At 45.1% G+C, this 19,222-nt stretch overlaps 1 protein-coding gene across 1 annotated transcript in view; it reads right to left on the bottom strand.

The window, feature by feature from the left end:
• GRAMD1B (GRAM domain containing 1B) overlaps positions 1-19,222 on the bottom strand; it is a 186,336-nt gene that overhangs the window by 135,284 nt on the left and 31,830 nt on the right. Inside the window, exon 2 of the mRNA XM_040258245.1 lies at positions 2,834-2,911. Coding sequence (XP_040114179.1) covers positions 2,834-2,911 — 78 coding nt within the window. The remainder of the gene's footprint in view (positions 1-2,833; positions 2,912-19,222) is intronic.

The following is a 19,222-nucleotide window of genomic DNA, read 5'->3' as shown; positions in this document are numbered from 1 at the left end:
ACACACACATGGGGTATAAAAGATTTTCACAAATGCTGGTCGGGGTTCTTGGCTAAGAGGAGACTCTGCCTTGGGCCCGCCGGTGTAATAAACTGCACTCCACTATCTGCATTGCCCTTCTGAGTGAGTTTGTTTCCCAGAACACGTGGCTACAACAGTGGGAGGGGGCAGAGAAACAGCTAAAATATCACTTTTATCAGCATACAATCCAAAGTACTGAACAAAATCAAGGCTGACTCTAGTTAGCAAGGAGCCATGGGAAAAACGTGCTGTAGAGTCTGTGCAAGTTGGCACCTATTCATCTCTCCCAGGAACATCACAAGCGGCAAAGATAAAACAGAGAACTGAGGAGTTGCCCATCAACTGAAGGCATGATGATCAGAAATGGACAGTTTCCGGAGATGTGCAGCGCACAACATGGGGAAGGGAGCTGTGCTGGGGAACTCTACAGACCCTTCCAATTTTGGAAGCATGGGTTGTTGAAATCCAGAGAGCACTGAAAGTGGCGAAGGCCACTCTAGATGATTTCAGATGCACAAAGCAGTGAGCAGCGGCTGGAAGCGAGACCTTAATTCCCTGGTCACCTGCGTGGAAACCAGGAACCTTAACTGATAGACCACAGGGACTAGTGGCTAGAATCTAAGTCCCCGGTTCCTGTTTACCTTGAAAGGAGAAATCAGACAAGGAGGGAGAGGAAGTAAAGCATTCATTAGAAAGGCAGAGCACACGGGCAAACTCCATTCAGTTGCTAGAGTTGGGCCTTTGGGAGGTTTAAATCCTTTGTAAGGGGCCAGTCTTCTGGGTCTTTGTCTGCTTCTTAGTCAATCTTGTTTTGACCAGCCCCAGCCCACCCCCAGCCCACCCCCACCCCCGCCACGAAGCTTATTTGTCTAGGAACCCTCCCCTAGGTGGGATCCTACGGCTCAGTGAAGATGGATTTCATCCCAGAGGCTTATCCATCCCAGAGGCTTATGGGAGGCAGACGGCAAGAATGCCTATAGCCTGCCCCCCCTGCCTTTTTGACCTCTTTACGCCTCTTGTGCAAGTGTAGCTTCTCCCTTGCCCCAAGGGTGGAAATGTATGACCTCTTGATCTTCTAATAAGGCTTAGCTCTGTTCCTACCATAAAAGGGTCCAATGTCTTGTTATTCACCCTATTCCTGTTTCTTTTATCAAGGTGTAGATCCCAAAATGTAGATAGGAGTCTGGCCACAAACATGTAGCCTGGAGCCCATTTGTCTCCTGGCTCAGAAAATGTAAACAGGGGCCCGGGAATGAGTGTTGGCCCTGCAGCCCATCTTTTTGTCACCCCGGGAAGTGTGAACAGGGGGCCAGTTGTAAATGTCTAACCTGCAGCCCATCTAATATCTCCTGCCTCCTAGAGACTGAGGGAACTGCCATCAGATCATAACTGATCAAGCATCTTGATGAAAGTGATTAGTCTCTGTCCCTTGGAGACCCCATGAAGAAAATCAAAGTGTTAGTCATTCAGTCGTGTCAAGACTCTTTGCGACCCCATGGACTAACCCCATCAGGCTCCTCTGTCCATGGAACTTTCCAGGCAAGAATACTGGAGTGGGTTGCCATTTACATCTCCAGGGGAACTTTCCAACTCAGGGGGTGAACCCAGGTCTCCTGCATTACAGGCAGATTCTTTACCATCTGAGCCACCAGGGGTGCCCCATGCCTCCACCTAAATTGATGAACTGAACTGTCAATCATGGTTAGTAATAAGCACAGAACTGAGAACTATAGCAAGAGACATAAAGCCTTTTAAATCTAAAGAGAAGGTCCCAGCCTCTTAAGCATGCGTGTTCTGTTGTATCTTGACTCTTTTTGTGACCCCATGGACTGAATGCAGCCTTCCAGGCTCCTCTGTTCCTGGAATTTTCCAGGCAAGAATATGGGAGTGAGCTGCCATTTCCTCCTCCAGGGGATCTTCCCACCTCAGGAATCAAACCTCAGTCTCCCGCGCCTCCTGCACCGCAGGTGGCTTCTTTACCACCAAGCACCCTGGGGTCCCGGAAATGGCTTTCTTGACATTAAGAGAAGCCATTCTCTGATCCAAGAAGCTTAAGAGAAGTAAGGGAAGACAGGCACAAAGGAAAATCAGTCAGGCAACACAGTCCTAGTTGCCCCCCCACCCCCCAACCCTCCCCTACCCCCCCGTCAAGGACTACACATAATCATCTGATGCAAGTCTGCAAGCTCTGCAGGAACGAAGGCCCCCACCCAAGTGGAGGATGGAAGGACCCTCCTGACTTCATTCAACTAGAGCCTGAACTCTGTTGACCTTTGCCCCAATTCTATGCTGACTTCTCCTCCATTCAAGCGCCTGCATGAATATGCACGTACCCCTAGCTTTAGCATAAATCCCCTTCTCTGGATTCTTTGACTTGGTAGTGTCTTTCCGTTGACACCCAGCAAGAGGCAAACCCAGCTTTCAGGTACCACTCTGATGACACACACACACCATCCCAGGCCATGCCGTTTTCCTCAGGCTTGGAAACACCCTTTCCCTCTCCAGATCCACAGCATTCCCCAGCTTTACAGGGCACCTCAGGTCCCGCTCCAACATCTTCCCAACAGACTTGGTTTCCACACACGGACTTCTCCCTCTGCTGAGCACCAAAAGCCTTTAGAACCAGTGCCCTCTCAGGTCGAGGGGGTAGTGTTCTTTCTGACCCGTGCTGGAGCACAGAGGTCAGGCCAGCTTCTACTTCTCTGCAGTTTCTCCTGGTTCTCGCTTCTGGCAGAAACTTGATCTTCCTCAAACATCTTCCCCATCCCCTGTCATCGCTGGCCTCCCGTCCTTCCCAGCCACGCGGTCTCACCTTTCTTCCCGCACGCGAGGACTCAGGAACCTGCTGGAGTCATCGTCACGGCTGCTCTGCTGGCTGCTCTGCTGGCTGCTGAGGAAACACAGGATGTGAGCTGTTAACGTTCGCCCCCTTTCTCAACCCTGGGGGAGAGCGCCGAGACTCCAGGGAAGCAGGGTTACAACATTTTAAAGGTACACGTTCCCTCCCCCTGCCGTGGAAGTTGCCACAGAGGACACAACTGGCAGGCAGTGGAACTGAGACCTGAAAACCCCACCCATCCTACCTAAAGCTCCCGGGAAGATCCTGACCTATTACCTGGCTCTTCCCAGGGCAGTGTCACGGAGCAAGCGCCTCTGGCATGCTCTGTCCCTGGGCCTCTAGATCTGCAGGAAAGGGTAACAATCCCATTCTTCACCCGAGACCCACAGGTGCGGGCACAGCCGATGGGGCAGGAAGGGGAGGGGTGGTGGGGGGAGAGGGGAATTCCAGCAGGACAAAGACTTGAGACCTGATGGGGCCTGGGGCCACCTGGCAGGATTCTTTGCCTCCTGGGAGGGCCGGCAAGGAGGGTGAGCAGAGGAATTAGAAGGTGGAGTCTCTCCACTCCTTAAAGCCCTGGAGGCACGATGATTAAGGAGCTTCAGTTCACAGAGTTCTTAAAGTGCACACCGTGGAGCCCTACACTCAGGTCACAAGATAAAAATCTCCAGAATTACCTAAGCCCCGTAGCAACTGTTGCCAAGAGCCTAAACCTGCTAGGTCCTTGACCCCGTATTAGGTAAAATACCCACCCTATTATCCACCCTTCCAGTAGGAGTATTCTCGGCCTTGTTGCTGTTCAGTTGCTAAGCTGTGTCTTGACTCTGCAATCCTGTGACCTGCAGCACGCCAGGCCTCCCTGTCCTTCACTATGTCCCAGAGTTTGCTCAAATTCACGTCCATTGAGTTGGTGATGCTATCTAACCATCTCATCCTCTGCGGCCCCCTTCTCCTGCCCTCAATCCTTCCCAGCTTCAGGGTCTTTTCCAATAAGTTGGCTCTTTACATCAGGTCGGGAAAGTCCTGGAACTTCAGCTTCAGCATCAGTCCTTCCAATGACTGCTCAGGGTTGATTTCCTTTAGGACTGACTGATTTGATCTCCTTGCTGTCCAGGGGACTCTGAAGTCTTTTCCACCACCACAATTCGAAAGCATCAAGGCTATAAAAACTGGCTACTAGCCTGTGAAAGGGGTCAGTTCTCCCATGAGCTGGTCAGCTGTTCAAGAGCAATAAACTCTATTCTCTCATTCTGCCTCTGTCTGGAAATTCTCTTCCAAACAGTGCACATACCATGACACTTAAAGTTATGTGGAATCCAACAGTCATTTATCTTACTCAAGAGAAAGAAAGGCTGTTTGGACATTTTACGATACTAGCTGAACCCAAAGCTGGTGATCAGTCATTTGTATTAACTGCTAATTATTAAGTACGCCAGGTATCTAATCAAGAGTCCTTAAGCCATAGCCCCCTGGCCAAATCTGGAGCCCCTGCAGTCTAAGAATGGTGCTTGCTTTTTTAAACGGTTGGGAATTTAAAAAATAATTTTTTTAATGATAATAATATTTCATGACACATGAAAATTACATGAAATGCAAAATTATATGTCATAAATACAGGATTACTGGAACACAGCCACCCTCATTCATTTACATAGTAATCAGGACTGCTCTTGCTACAAGGGCGGAGCTGTGTAGTTAAGGCAGAACTGAATGAAGTGCAGCAATGAGGCCATTAGTCCCACAAAACCTAAATATTTACTGTATGATCCCTTACAGAAAATGTTAGCAAACCCCTGTTTTGTATAAATTCTATTGATAATAAATTATTACCATACATGTCACTCTAACCCAGGCCCAGTAGGACCAATATTGTTCCCTTGTTCTGCTGGATAGTTTACAGCCATAAAAAGCACTGATCTCTACACCATATATTCCTTAGACTAGATCTGCAGCAGACAGCAAACTCTGAACGATCTTATAGGGTAAGTGCTTGTCGCAGTGCCTGCACACTTTCCATCAAAGAAGCAAGTGATTTTATAACCATGCTCTCATGATCCCATCTTTCAGCAAGAAGTAAATGAACTCAGAAGCAATTTACAACACATTTTCAAATACACACATACACACAACACACACACATGCCAGAAATCAGAAAAGCGCCACATACGAAGCTTCCAGTTGCCTGGCAGAACAAAGTGTGTACACAGAGCACTTTTTTTGCCACTCATTCCCTATGGAATGGCTACTCGTCATTTGACTTGCCTTTTAAAAACATGTACTCCATCATATATAAAATAGATCGCCAGTGGGAAATTTGATGTATGACTCAGGGAGCTGAAACAAGTGCTCTGTAACAACCTAGAGGGGTGAGCTGGGGTAGGAGGTGGGATGTATATCTATGGCTGATTCATATTGATGTATGGCAGAAACAAACACAAAACTGTAAAGCAATTATCCTTCAATTAAAAATAAGTGAATTAAAAAAAAACCTCATAACAAATTATACTATCATGTTGCTGACCCACTGGACTTTTTGACATTGGGACTGACCTGTCATATGGATCAAGTATCCTCCTTTATACAACCTAGGATAGGTGTTAAGGCTATAGCAGGCAACCCACAGATGACTAGAACTCAAATTCCAAAGCAGACCCATTATCAAGAGAGGAATACCAAAATAATACTACTAAAAAGAGAGAGAGAGGGATATCAGTCTACATTTCTGGCAGCACATGTGGAGAAGTAGGAAGGAGGGGTGTCTGGAGCCCCGTGCTTTACCCCAAAGGGGCTCCACCAATCCAATGACCACGCTCAGCACTACAGCCTCTTCATGGAAGAAATTAAACTTGACTCCATTTAAGCTATAATGGGCTGTTCTTCCTTCTCACCCTACCTTCCCTTGGGCTATCAAAACTGCTCAGTCGTGTCCGATCCTTTATGATCCTATGGACTATAGCCTGCCAGACTCCTCTGTCCATGGGATTTCCCAGGCAAGAACAGTGGAGTGGATGGCCATTTCCTGTTCCGGGGGATCTTCCTGAACCTTCGTTTCTGGCATTGGCAGACGGATTCTTTACCACTGCCCCACCTGCGAAGCCTAAAAAGGAAGCTCCCAGGACCAAATGACAAGAACCAGAGTTTCAGAAAAATAATTCTGAGCTGATACTAACAGATTATCCCACTAGATGGCACTGCCGTCTTCCAAACCAGCACCTGAAGGCAGCCAACCCATCCAGCTTCTGAAACCAAAACTAGAACCAACCTTCTGGCGCCCCCTTCTGGCCTTCCCATCGCTTAGGAAACAGTTCAGAAAGTGGAGATAAAAGCAACCATGGATCACCTTCAAACTATTTATTGGTTCTAAGTAACTAAGAAATATCAACTGCATGCATTCAACAAGTATTTATAATGCCCTCTATGTGCACATATATGAAGAAGAGGCAGCATGAAGGTTAGGTTTAAACCTTAGAATATTCTGTCTCAGATTATCTTTCACTTCCTACTATCACGACTCTGAGCAACTTATTAAACTGTTTTCCTTACCTACAAAATGAAGACAGATGTTATGACAGTTCTTAACAGTCATAAGGATTAAAGAATACAAAGCTATTCTAAGAATTTAAGAAATATCAAGAACAGCGTTTGGCACATATTAACAGCTCTGTGTGTGAGCGCTCAATGGTGTCCGACTCCTTGTGACCCCATGGACTGTAGCCCACCAGGCTCCTCTGTCCGTGGGATTTTCCAAGCAAGAATACTGGAGTGGGTTGCCATTTCCTTCTCCAGGGGATCTTCCCGACCCAAGGATCAAACCCTCGTTTCTTGTATCCCCCGCATTGGCAGCCAGGTTCTTCACCAGTCGGGCAACACCGGAAGCCCATTAACTGCTGTAAAAAATGCTATTATGTGTAAGGCATCATTTTGTGGGTCATGGAAAATAAAGACATGAATCAGACAAGGATCTCTGTCTGATCTCAAACATCTCTCAACATGTTTACAATCTGGAAAGTAAGAGTCAATATAAACTACGTTTAAAAGTAGAAAATGACAGCTCTTAGAAGTCAATATTAAATGCTACAGAAACAAAGACCAGAGAAAGATCATTTCCTTCCGGGGCTGGTGAGAGAAAACTGACTCAACAGCAAGGTTTTTTTGCTGACACTTGAAATTCAAACAGATTCAGGATGCACGGAAGAGAGGGTTCTGGTTCAGTTCAACTCACCAAACATGGACCACATGGAGCAATGGCAACAGGGTGAAAGGACACAGGTAGCAGACACTTTTGCTGGGGGATTTGAGGCAACACAGTGAAGAGGTGAACGTGAAACAGAGGAGGCCTACAAGTAAATCCACGGCAACAACCTCTGCAGAGTGCACAGGCTCCTCCCCCCAACAGGAGGAGCCTGCTCCTCTCTCCTCCCATTTTCAGAACATTTTTTTCACCACCATCTTTAAAGGTGAGATAGAGGCCAACCACTCCCATCCGCCACTCAACTCCATGAAATGATCTTTGTTGAGCAGAATTTCCAGAGATTCAGACACGGCCTCTCTCTCAAAAAACAAAAAACAAAAAACCTCTCAGCTCCTCTCTTATATGAGCCTTTTCAAATGATACAGGCCACCCGGACACTGGACTGCTTGCCCTGCCCTCTACATCAATCTGCCAGGCTTCTGAGGTCATGAAGAAAGGCCACCACCACAGCAGGGTGTTTACAGAGGCGTGTGGGAGGCTTGGGGCTTCCCTGTGGTTCCGTGGTCCATCTGCCAATGCAGGAGACACAAAAGACAGGAGTTTGATCCCTGGGTGGGGAAGATCCCCTGGAGGAGGAAACAGCAACCCACTCCAGCATTTTTGCCTGGAGAATCCCATGGACAGAGGAGCCTGGTGGGCTACAGTCCAAAGAGTCAGAAAATTACTGAGGTGACTTAGCAGGCATGCATGCATGTGGGAGGCTGGAAGGTCAAGGGCTACATCCACAGTGACTCCATTTCAGTCAAGGCCTTGGAGGGGCAGGTGACCAATGTGGGTTCTGCAGCTTAAGGAAGGTAAGAAGAATTTAGAGGAAGGCCAGCAGAGGTTGCTCACAGATAAAAAGATTTTGTCAGGAAGTCTGATTTGGGGTGACTTAGCCTGGGCACCAGATGACCCAAAGTCAGCTTAACAACTCAAGGAAGCAGTTGTATAAGCAATCGTTTTTTTGCCTTTTCCTCAGAAGAGCTAGAAAAGGCAGGAGGAAGACTAAAAGTCTCTCCTGTTATAAATTCAAGCTGCTGATAAAATTCACTATAGAAATTCAATTTTGAAACACCAGATGGAGTTACCAAATAAGGTGGAGGAAATGCTTCTTTACATTCCAGAATGTCCCTAAGGGAAACTAGCTGAAGTGAATCGAATCCAGAGTCCTGGTTTTGTTTCTCTGCCAGCAAGTCAGTGCTGGGAGCTTATCCTAGAAGGTCACACTAAACCAGGAATGTTGGCTGGAAAAAATCCATTCCATCTGAGGCAGTGTACACCCCAGAGGCAGAAATTCACAGGCTAGAGCAGGAAGCTCTGCAATGCAGTCTAGGTAAATTCCCATGATCCCACTGGTCTCTCTTCCCCACCCACCTTCATCCCTGGGCACTGGCAGGAAGGACGTTCAGCCTAAACACACAAGCTACTGGGAAGGTGTCCTTTTGTCCTCTATAAAGTACCGCTTCACTCTGAGGGAAGTTAAATTTGGCACATTTTTTGAGCTGGTGCTTCATAAGTAGAAACAACTCTTTCTTACCCAGCTGATACTACTGTGACTCCCAAACCCAGAAGGGGTTTGAGAAATTCTGGAGATTCCAAGCAGTTATGGGGATGTGTGAGCTGTCATTTAGTATTTCCAGAGCCTGGTGGAATCTGTACATTTACTCACACGAAGGCTGTGCCTCATTTTTCGCATTTGTTTTGGGCTGTAATCAGAGCAATTTAGTGTGTTGATACCAATTATCTTATGCTAATTAGAAGCTCTGAAAAGCTCAGTATGGCTTTGATTGATGTATGTCTTTGATTAGTACAAGTAGGGGAAGAAATTATTTGAAGCAGTGGATGTAACAGAATTACTCTGAAAGTGTTAGTCGCTCAGTAGTGTCTCACTCTTTGTGACCCCAGACTGTAGCCTGCCAGGCTCCACTGTCCATGGGATTTCCCAGGCAAGAATACTGGAGTGGGTTATGATTCCCTTCTCCAGAGGATCTTCTCAACCCAGGGACTGAACCTGGGTCTCTCGCAGTGGCAGGCAGATTCTCTGCCATCTGAGCTATCAAGGAAGGCTGTCTCTAGTATGGAGACAGACAAACCTAGGTTCACCCCCGGCTTTGCTTCTTATTGGCCCTGTAAGTTTGACAAGTCATTTACCCTCTCTCAGCCTATTTCCCTGGAAAATAAGAACAATAACAAACCATTTATAGAACTGTACTGAGGCTTAAGTTGTGAGTAATCTAATCACAATACTGACTTCAGGATTTGGAGTCTGGTAGATTCAAGTTTTGCCACTCAGCACAGTGACATCGGGCAAATTATTTTCCCAAGTGTCAGACAAGGATATTCTACATGACTTTAAAGATTGTAACGAGGATTAGAAATGGTAGAAACCATCTACCATTTGTAAACATCCAGGGCCATGTTGGGCTTCTCAGGTGGCTCAGTGGTAAAGAATTCCCCTGCCAATGCCGGAGACTCAAAAGACTCAGATTTGATGGGGAAGTGGGGAAGATCCCCTGGAGTAGGAAATGATAACTCATTCCAGTATTGTTGCCTGGAAAATTCCATAGCGAGGCCACAGTCCACAGGGTTGCAACGAGTCAGACACAACTGAGCGTACACACAGGTCCATGTTGGGGCCTTGGTAGGTGTACCTGAAATGTTGGACATTCATTGGACTTTAATATTCACAGTTACTTCAGCAGATAAATACTTTGAAACATCCAATACATGGAAGAGAAACAGCAGAAGAGACCTTTATGGTAAAAATGTTGAGAGTCACTGACCTGAAAAGTAGACTCACACCATCACTGACAAAAGACCGAGTTTTCATGTTGGATTATATGCACGTACGAAATGACTCTGGCATCTACCATTTTAGTTTAAGTAAAAAGGGTGTCTGGGGGGAGAAAGGCAGGTAGCAAATAAATAGAGGATAAAAGGGAATAGTTTGTTTGTCATCTGGCAAGCGGCTCTAAGAAAGTCTAATAATAGAAAGAAAGTAAACAGATGTGATTTGAGACACTGCCAAGGACTGCCAGCTTTTTACACAACATACCTGAATATTCTCAAATACTACTTAGAAAATTACATGCTATGCATGAAAATTAATGATATGTCTGCAAAGATAGCAGGGACTGCTTCTACTTAATGACTCCCCTGGGAACAAATAGCAAGGTGGGTAGCTGGTCAAAGATTCAGGGATTCAGAATCCAGCTGAATGTCTTTTAACTCACTACAACTCACTATCCTCCTCTATTTAGGTTTTGCTGTTGCTTTTGGCTGTGCTGCCCTGCTTATGAGTTTTTTAATTCCCCAAAAAGGGATCCAAGACTCTTCAGAGTCCCTTGGACAGCAAGGAGATCAAATCAGTCAATCTTAAAGGAAATCAACACTGAATACTCATTGGAAGGACGGATGCTAAAGTTGAAGCTCCAATACTTTGGCCACTTGATGTGAACAGCTGACTTATTGGAAAAAGACCGAGGCTGGGAAAGATTGACGGCAGAAGGAAAAGAGAGCAAAAAGGATGAGACGGTAGGATGGCATCACGGATGCAATGGACGTGAACTTGAGCAAACTCTGGGAGATGCAGAGAGACAGGGAACCATGGCAGGCTGCAGTACCTGGGGTCGCAAAGAGTTGGACGTGACTGGGCAACTGAACAACAACCAAACCAGGGATCAAACCCACGCCCTTGGCAGTCAAAGCACAGTCTAACCCCTGGACAGCCAGGGAATTCCCAATACATCTCTATTTAATAGCTTTTTTGCCTGTAAACATACCCATGTCTCTGACTTTAAAAAAAAATCTCTCCCTATCTCCTTTATGCTTCCTTCCTTTCCTTCAGGGCCATTTTTTAATTGAACAAACACATTATTTGGTGATTGCCAAACTTCATCACAACTGTATCACAGATTTACATCTAACGTGCTGTGATGATTAAGTGGTTATTAAAAATAAAGAAAAGATACTTATCTCCCTATTTCAAGCATATCTCATTTATTCTGATTTTTCTAGGTAATTTAAAATTCTTCATCTTAAAACATTTAAAATATTATCACATCTAACACTCCTTTGTGTGTGCGCGTGCGTGCTCAGTCGTGTTCAACTCTGTGTGAGTCTATGGACTGTAGCCCGCCAGCTCTTCTGTCCATGGGATTTTTAGGCAAGAATACTGGAATGCGTTGTCATTTCTTCCTCCAGGGATCTTCCTGATCCTGGGATCAAACCTGTGTCTCCAGCGTCTCCTGCATTGGCAGGTGGATTCTTTACCACTGAGCCACGTGGGAAGCTTCTACGGCCATCAGTAAACTTTAAATTACTTAAAAAAAAAAAAAAAAAAAAAACCTATCAGGATAAGCTGGGAGCTTTACTATGCAGATTCTTTGGCCTCTTCCTCCAATTTATGAAGTCAGAGTCTGAGCCTACTCAAGAATACATCTTTTTAAAAAGTGTCCAGTGATTCTGGGGGGCAACCAGGATTGAGACCTCTGCCTCTACTTCGTCACCACTGACTCGTGAATTAGTTGCTGCAACCTGGACCACACTCCTACCCTGCCTTGCCATCAACCAGGACCTCTGTTACTGCCAGCCAATGACAATAGTTATTTATCTATCCTAACCTCATTTAACCACCCAGGCAGTTCTGCCACTGATGATTATTCCCATTCTTTAAACTTCACCCTTTTTGCCTTCTATGACACAACCATCTGCTGGTTCTTGGATTTTATCCTGTTTATGGGTTTCTCTTATTTTTTAGCAAACTTTGTGGACTCTTCTGTTTGGTCCTAAAATGTTTCCGAGGACTCATTAAGCCACTCATTTAATAAATTATCTGATACCCATTATGAAAGCGTTAGTGGCTCAGTCGTGTCCGACTCTTTGTGGCAGTTTCCTCTGTCCGTGGAATTCTCAATACTGGAATGGATAGCCATTCCCTTCTCCAGGGGATCTTCCCTGACCCAGGGATCAAACCTGGGTCTCCTGCACTGCAGTAGATTCTTTATTGTCTGAGCCACCAGAGAAGTCCATAATACCAACTATAGACCGGGCATTGTTCTAGAATTTAGATACGAAATACAGAGTAGTAAACAAAACTGAAGAAACCTCTGTGCCTCCCAGTTCAGCCACCCAGTCGTGTCCGACTCTGTGCAATCCCATGGACTGCAGCATGCCAGGCCTCCTTGTCCATCACCAACTCCCAGAGTTTACTCAAACTCATGTCCACTGAGTCAGTGATGCCATTCAACCATCTCATCCTCTGTTGTCCCCTTCTCCTCCCACCTTCAATCTTTCCCAGTATCAGGGTCTTTTCCAATGAGTCAGTTCTTCACATCAGGTGGCCAAAGTATTGGAGTTTCAGCTTCAGCAGCTGATACTGAAGCTGAAACTCCACACCTCAAGGAGTTCACATTTTATTGGGCATCTTGCTCTTCCAAGCTTTATACCCAGGGAGCCTAGGTTTTGTGGATCTATGAAATTGTTATATTACACATTCATGGGAGAGGATTTATAGCTCTCATCTGATTCTCAAATAGAGAATGTAATCCACAGGAGATTAAAATCCACTGCAAAAAAAAAAAAAATCCACTGCAATATATCTCTGAGGGAATCATATCCACATGCAAAGTTTCAATCATGACGGGCACATTGATGACACCCAAAGATAGCAGAGAGCTGAGCAGTCATTAGTCACATGTGGTTACTTCAATTGATTAAAATTCAGTTCCCTGGGACTCCCCTGGTGGTTCAGTGGCTGGGAGTCCACATTCCCAGTGCAGGAGGCCCAGGTTCAACTCCTGGTCAGGAAGCTAGATCCCATATGCTGCAACTAAAGCATATGAAGCTAGATCCCTGCATGCCACAACCAAGACCCAGTGCAGCCAAAGAAATAAATCAATAAATGAAATATATTTGTAAATTCAGTTCTTTAGTTGTACTAGTTACATTTCAAGAACTTGATAACTACATGTGACTACTAGCTTCCATATTAGTACAACTAGAAAGCTTTATTACACAGCTTAGAGGCTTCCAGATCAAACGTAGGATTTAAGTTCCAGCTCTGCCTCTTGTAATCTGAGTAACTTAGAGCAGCTTGTTAACTAACCTCTCTTTACATTCTTGCCCCCTTGTCTTTTAAAATGTAAGTCACTTCACAGATCTGTTTGGAGGACTATGCAAGTTAATGATATAAAGCACTTAATAGAAGTCTTGGCGAGTAATAAGTACCACAAAAATGTTAATAATACTTATATATATATATATTTGTTTGTTTATGTGTTTGGCCAGCACGTGGGATCTCTGATCTTCAGTGTAGCCCTATGGGATTTTTAGTTGTGGCATGTGGGATCTAGTTCTCTGATCAGGGATTGAACTCAGGCCCCTGCATTGGGAGGGTGGACACTTGGCCACTGGACCACACAGGAAGTCTTCAGTAATACTTATTTTTATTATCATACATTTGCCATGGGGCATCCTTGGTAGCTCAGCTGGTCAAGAATCCACTGCTTGCAGGAGACCCCAGTTCTATTCTTGGGTGGGAAAGATTCCCTGGAGAAGGGATAGGCTACCCACTCCAGTTTTCTTGAACTTCCCTGGTGGCTCAGACGGTAAAGAATCCACCTGCAATGTGGGAGACGTGGGTTCGATCCCTGGGTTGGGAAGATCCCCTAGAGTTGGGGATGGTAACCCACTCCAGTATTCTTGCCTGGAGAATCCCATGGTCAGAGGAGCCTGGCAGGCTGCAGTCTGTGGGGTCACCAAGAGTTGAACACAACTGAGCAACTAAGCACAGCACAGCACATTTGCCGTGGTACTGGACTCTCTTGGGTGCAACAGGAATCTCAAACTGAGCATGGCCAAAAATGAATTCACCATCTTTCTGTCCTCTCCCTTTGACTCCACAACTAAGGGTGCAGTCCAACTAGAAATGCACATCCTCATCAACTTCACACCAGGTCCTGCAGATACTGCCTTACTATCCCTCAAAGGGGTTTCCCTCATAGCTCAGTTGGTAGAGAATCTGCCTGCAATGCAGGAGACCCCAGTTCGATTCCTGGGTTGGGAAGACCCCCTGGAGAAGGGATAGGCTACCCACTCCAGTATTCTTGGACTTTCCCTGTGGCTCAGCTGGTAAAGAATCAGACTGCAATGCAGGAGACCTGAGTTCGATCCCTAGGTTGGGAAGACCCCCTGGAGAAGGGAAAGGCTACCCACTACAGTATTCTGGCTTGGAGAATTCCATGGACTGTATAGTCCATGGGGTCGCAAAGCGTCGCACACGACTGAGCGACTTTCACTATCCCTCCAGGGCATCCCATCCTCCATTCATCGCTCTGACCGCCATTGCCTGAGGTCAAGCTCTCATCACTCCTGGCGGGGATTACTTTAACAGGCTTCTAACTGCTTTGCCCATTGCCAACCCGGCCCTGCTCCAGTCTGTCCTTGACACTGATACAACAGCATTCTTCTTGAAATGCAGATCTGATCATGCTCTTCCCTGGTGGCTCAGAGGTTAAAGCGTCTGCCTCCAATGCGGGAGACCCGGGTTCGATCCCTGAGTCGGGAAGATCCCCTGGAGAAGGAAACGGCAATCCACTCCAGTACTCTTGCCTGGAGAATCCCATGGATGGAGAAGCCTATAGGTTACAGTCCACGGGGTCGCAAAGAGTCGGACACAACTGAGCAACTTCACCTTCACCTTCCCAGCTTAAAATCCTTCAGGCGTCCCCTAATTTCAGAACAAAGCTCAAACTCCTTACTTTAGTCTTAAAACTAAGTTACAAAAGCCCAATAAGCTGACTGCCATCTACTTCCCAGGGCCCACATCTCCCGCATGCACTCCAGAATTTCACTCCCCACTCTGGTCCTTCCAGTTGTCTGGCTTTGCCTGTGCTCTTCCCCGGCCTAGTATCAATATATCCTTTCCTTTACTCCCCTCTTTGCTTCACTCATTCCTATCACTGAGGCAGGAGAGGCTCTAGTTTTAGACGGTCAATGTACGGATGTGAGAGTTGGTCTGTAAAGGCTGAGTGCCGAAGAATTGTTGCTTTTGAATTGTGGTACTGGAGAAGACTCAAGAGTCCTGTGGACTTCAAGGAGATCAAACCAGCCAATCCTAAAGGAAATCAATCCTGAATATTCGTTGGAAGGACTGATGCTGCAGCTGAAGCTCCAATACTTATGCCACCTGATGCAAAAAGCCAACTCATTGGAAGAGACTCTGAGGCTGGGAAAGATTGAAGGCCAAAGGAGAAGGGGGCAGTAGAGGATGAGATGTTTAGCTAGCATCACTGAGACTCAATGGACACGAATCTGAGCAGACTCTGGGAAATAGCAGAAAGAGGAGCCTGGTCTGCTGCAGTCTATAGGGTTGCAAAGAGTCAGACACAATTTAGCAACTGAACAACAGCAACATCCAAATCGCAACTTTTCCACCTACTCATTTCACCCTCTATAAAATGGGGATGATACAGGCATTACCTATTCTGTTCCTGAATTTGCCATGTGGTTTGAGGTGGGTAATTTATCTTCTCCTCTCCATCACATTCACTCGTTTGTACTTTGTACTCCTTAAATAAAAGATGTTATAAATAAAAAAAAATGGGATGATAAAAATATCTTTTTCACCGGGGTGTTGTGAAAATTAAATAAATTAGTACCTACAAAATACTTAGAAAGGTATCTGGCATTGAGTGATACTCAACATTAAAGCTATTATCATCCTTCAAAAGTAGTACCTTCTCAGGGAAATCTTCCCTGATGGCCACCGCCCACACAGTGGTCCTGTATCACACTGTACTTCCCCTTATCACGACACTTCTCTTCCTCCCTGGGATACAGGAATTACAGATTCCGTGCCCTATACCTTCCACCACACTGTTAGTTATTTGAGAGCAAAGATCCTATTTCATGTGTCGTTTCTTTTCATCCCCAGGGCCCGGAACTGTGCTTAGCACATGTTAGATGTACACTATGTGTCTGATAAATTAACACACAAGAGCTTCCCTGGTGGTACAGTGGATAAGAATCCACTGGCCAATGCAGGAGACACAGATTTGAGCCCTGGTCCAGGAAGATCCCACATGCCTTGGAGCAACTAAGTCTGTGTGCCACAACTCCTGAAGCCCATTCGCCTATAGCCTGTGCTCCGGAACAAGAGAAGCCACTGCAATGAGAAGCCCATGAACAGCTATAGCGCTTCTCCCACATGACCGAACTAGAGAAAGCCCATGCACAGCAATGGAGACCCAGCACGGCCAAAAATAAACAACAAAAAAGAACTAACACACAAATACCTAGGCTTGTCCTTTCTTTGACATCTCCACTTCTGATGAATACTCCCCAGCCAGTCCAGAAAACACTTTGCGGAGTACAGTATTACCCGCTTCCTCCAGATTACAATGTGCTTCCACACGTTCATCAACCTTTCTTCAACACCTGTGTTCAAAGTATCCTGCTAGGCCTTACTGGATGCGTAAGGCCCAGCCTGTGACCTCCAGAAGCCCACCAGCCTGCAGAAATTCCTCATGGTTCACGCATTCATTCATGCTTGCAGCAGACCAAGCTTCAAGCTTTGGTGCCCTGGAGACGCCAACTTGAACTAGATGCATTCGAACCTTCCACATCAAGCTGCCCCTGTAAGAAAACCCACGGGGGCTGGCATGGGCCTCCTAACACCAGCCCCACCTCTGTGCCAAAGCTGCGACCCAGCTCTCAGATATGTGATGTGAAGAAGCTGTATCTTGTGCTTGACAGAGCCTCCATCAGAGGGCAAACAGGAAAGAACGTGCCCCTCCAATTAGACATCACAGGTAAATATCAGTGTGAAAAGTTTTTGGAGTCTAAGCCTCCAAATTTTTGTTTGTTTCTGTCTTTCTAAGATTAAGTTAAGAATATTAAATTTTCTTTTTTTATTCAAAAATTAAAAAATTTTTATATATTTTGCTGAGGTATAATTGACATAAATCATTATATTTCAGGTATACAACATTCGGTTTTGTATGTATTACAAAACAATCAACACAGTAAGTCTAATTAATATCCATCACCTACATAATTACAATTTTTTTCCTGTGATGAGAGCTGAACTTTTATGATTTACTCTCAGCACTTGCAAATACACAATATAATGTTGTTAACTACAGTCATCATGCTGTAAATTATACCCCTATGACTTATTCATTTATAACTGAACATTAGTACCATTTTGGGGGGCTGACATTGATATTCCTTTTTTTTTTAAACTGTTATTGAAGCATAGTTGATTTACAATGTTGTGTTAGTGTCTGGTATACAGCAAAGTGATTCAGTTACATATATGTATATAAATTACTTATATGCATATATGTAACTGAATACATATGTGTAATATATTTATATACATATATGTGTACACATATGTATTCAGTTACATATATGCATATAAGTATATTATTTTTCTTTTTAATTATGCACATATGTACACAAAAGTACATATTCTTTTCCATTATAGTTTATTACATGATATTGTATAAAATCCATGTGCTATACAGTAGGACTGTATTATTTACCTATTTCACATACAGTAGTTTGTACTTGCTAATCCCAAACAATGAGTTTTAAATTTTCATGCTTATCTCCAGCTCTCATGTATACAGAAAATCAAGCTTTGATTGAAAAAAAAAGTTTCTTCTCTTGAAAGCCCTGTTCTGAGATAGTTTTCACAAGGGGTAAAGAATCCCTCACCCATGATAGAATTCTAGGCCTCTGGTCTCACATAATGAAAAGAACTACATTCACCTCATTACATCCCTCGTATGGGGCCTGAAGAGACGGGGCAAGGAGTACTTGGGTCAGCTTAAACTCTCTTCAGTTGCTCTCAGCTAAAGGAATATACTGCCTTTTTCCAGTTTCCCACATCCCAGTAGTATCTTTGGCTTCAATCACTACTTAGCTTCACAGTGAAATCTTAGGTCCAGTGAAGTAAATACAATTTCACCAGGTCTCCTACTAGTAAACTCAGGAGGTCACGAGCCCGATGAGTTGTTTTCCAGGACCTGAAGTCTCTGAGAATTCACTAAGACCTTGGGCAGCAGAGTCTCAAAGGCCAGCCAGCCCCCTGTGGCCCCTCCTGCCTTTAGAAAATCCCCTCGTTCCCAATCCAGTTTCAGGAAGCTGCAGAGGGCTCTCAAACCCCAGGAGAGCCAGAAGCCATTTCGTCCACGGATAACCCCCAAATACGATCTGCAAAAAAACTTTTTTGCCACACTGCACAGCTTGTGGGATCTTAGTTCCCCAACAAGGGATCAAATCCAGGCCCCTGGCTGTGGAGTCCTAACCACTGGGCCACCAAGGAAGTCCCTTGGACAATCCTCTTGATCCTGGTCCTTTTATCTAAAGTGCTCAAAATGAGAAGCTAAAGTTCCCTCTCTGATGTCAGAGGGGTAAGTCAGGAGATTTGTTCTGCAGATATCCCTACTTCCTCCTCACCAAGAACCCTTACCCACATTCTCAACTATCACATTTTGCAAGAGATAATTCATGAGAGACTATCTGTATCCTGGTTAATTTGCATGTGTGTTTTTAGTGAAAGGCACTCAACTGTCATTCAGCTCAGCATCCAATAATGCGCCTCAATACCCTGGGTTGATAGAATTTGAATCAGACAATGTGTGGTTTCTATTAAGCCTTTGGATATTTTGTAGATGCCTAAAGGAATCCCACACTCCAAGGAACCACTGACTTTGGTAATCAACATGCCAAAGAGTGCTCAAACTACTGCACAATTGCACTCATCTCACATGCTAGTAAAGTAATGCTCAAAATTCTCCAAGACAGGCTTCAGCAATATGTGAACTGTGAACTCCCTGACGTTCAAGCTGGTTTTATAAAAGGAAGAGGAACCAGAGATCAAATTGCCAACATCCACTGGATCATGGAAAAAGCAAGAGAGTTCCAGAAAAACATCTATTTCTGTTTTATAGACTATGCCAAAGCCTTTGACTGTGTGGATCACAATAAACTGTGGAAAATTCTTCAAGAGATGGGAATACCAGACCACCTGACCTGCCTCTTGAGAAATCTGTATGCAGGTCAGGAAGCAACAGTTAGAACTGGACATGGAACAACAGACTGGTTCCAAATAGGAA

This window comes from Oryx dammah, unplaced genomic scaffold, assembly GCF_014754425.2.
Source record: "Oryx dammah isolate SB20612 unplaced genomic scaffold, SCBI_Odam_1.1 HiC_scaffold_17, whole genome shotgun sequence".
NCBI classification, from domain to species: Eukaryota; Metazoa; Chordata; class Mammalia; order Artiodactyla; family Bovidae; genus Oryx; species Oryx dammah.
Note: the sequence above shows the minus strand (reverse complement) of the source record. Positions and strands in the feature narration are given on the sequence as shown.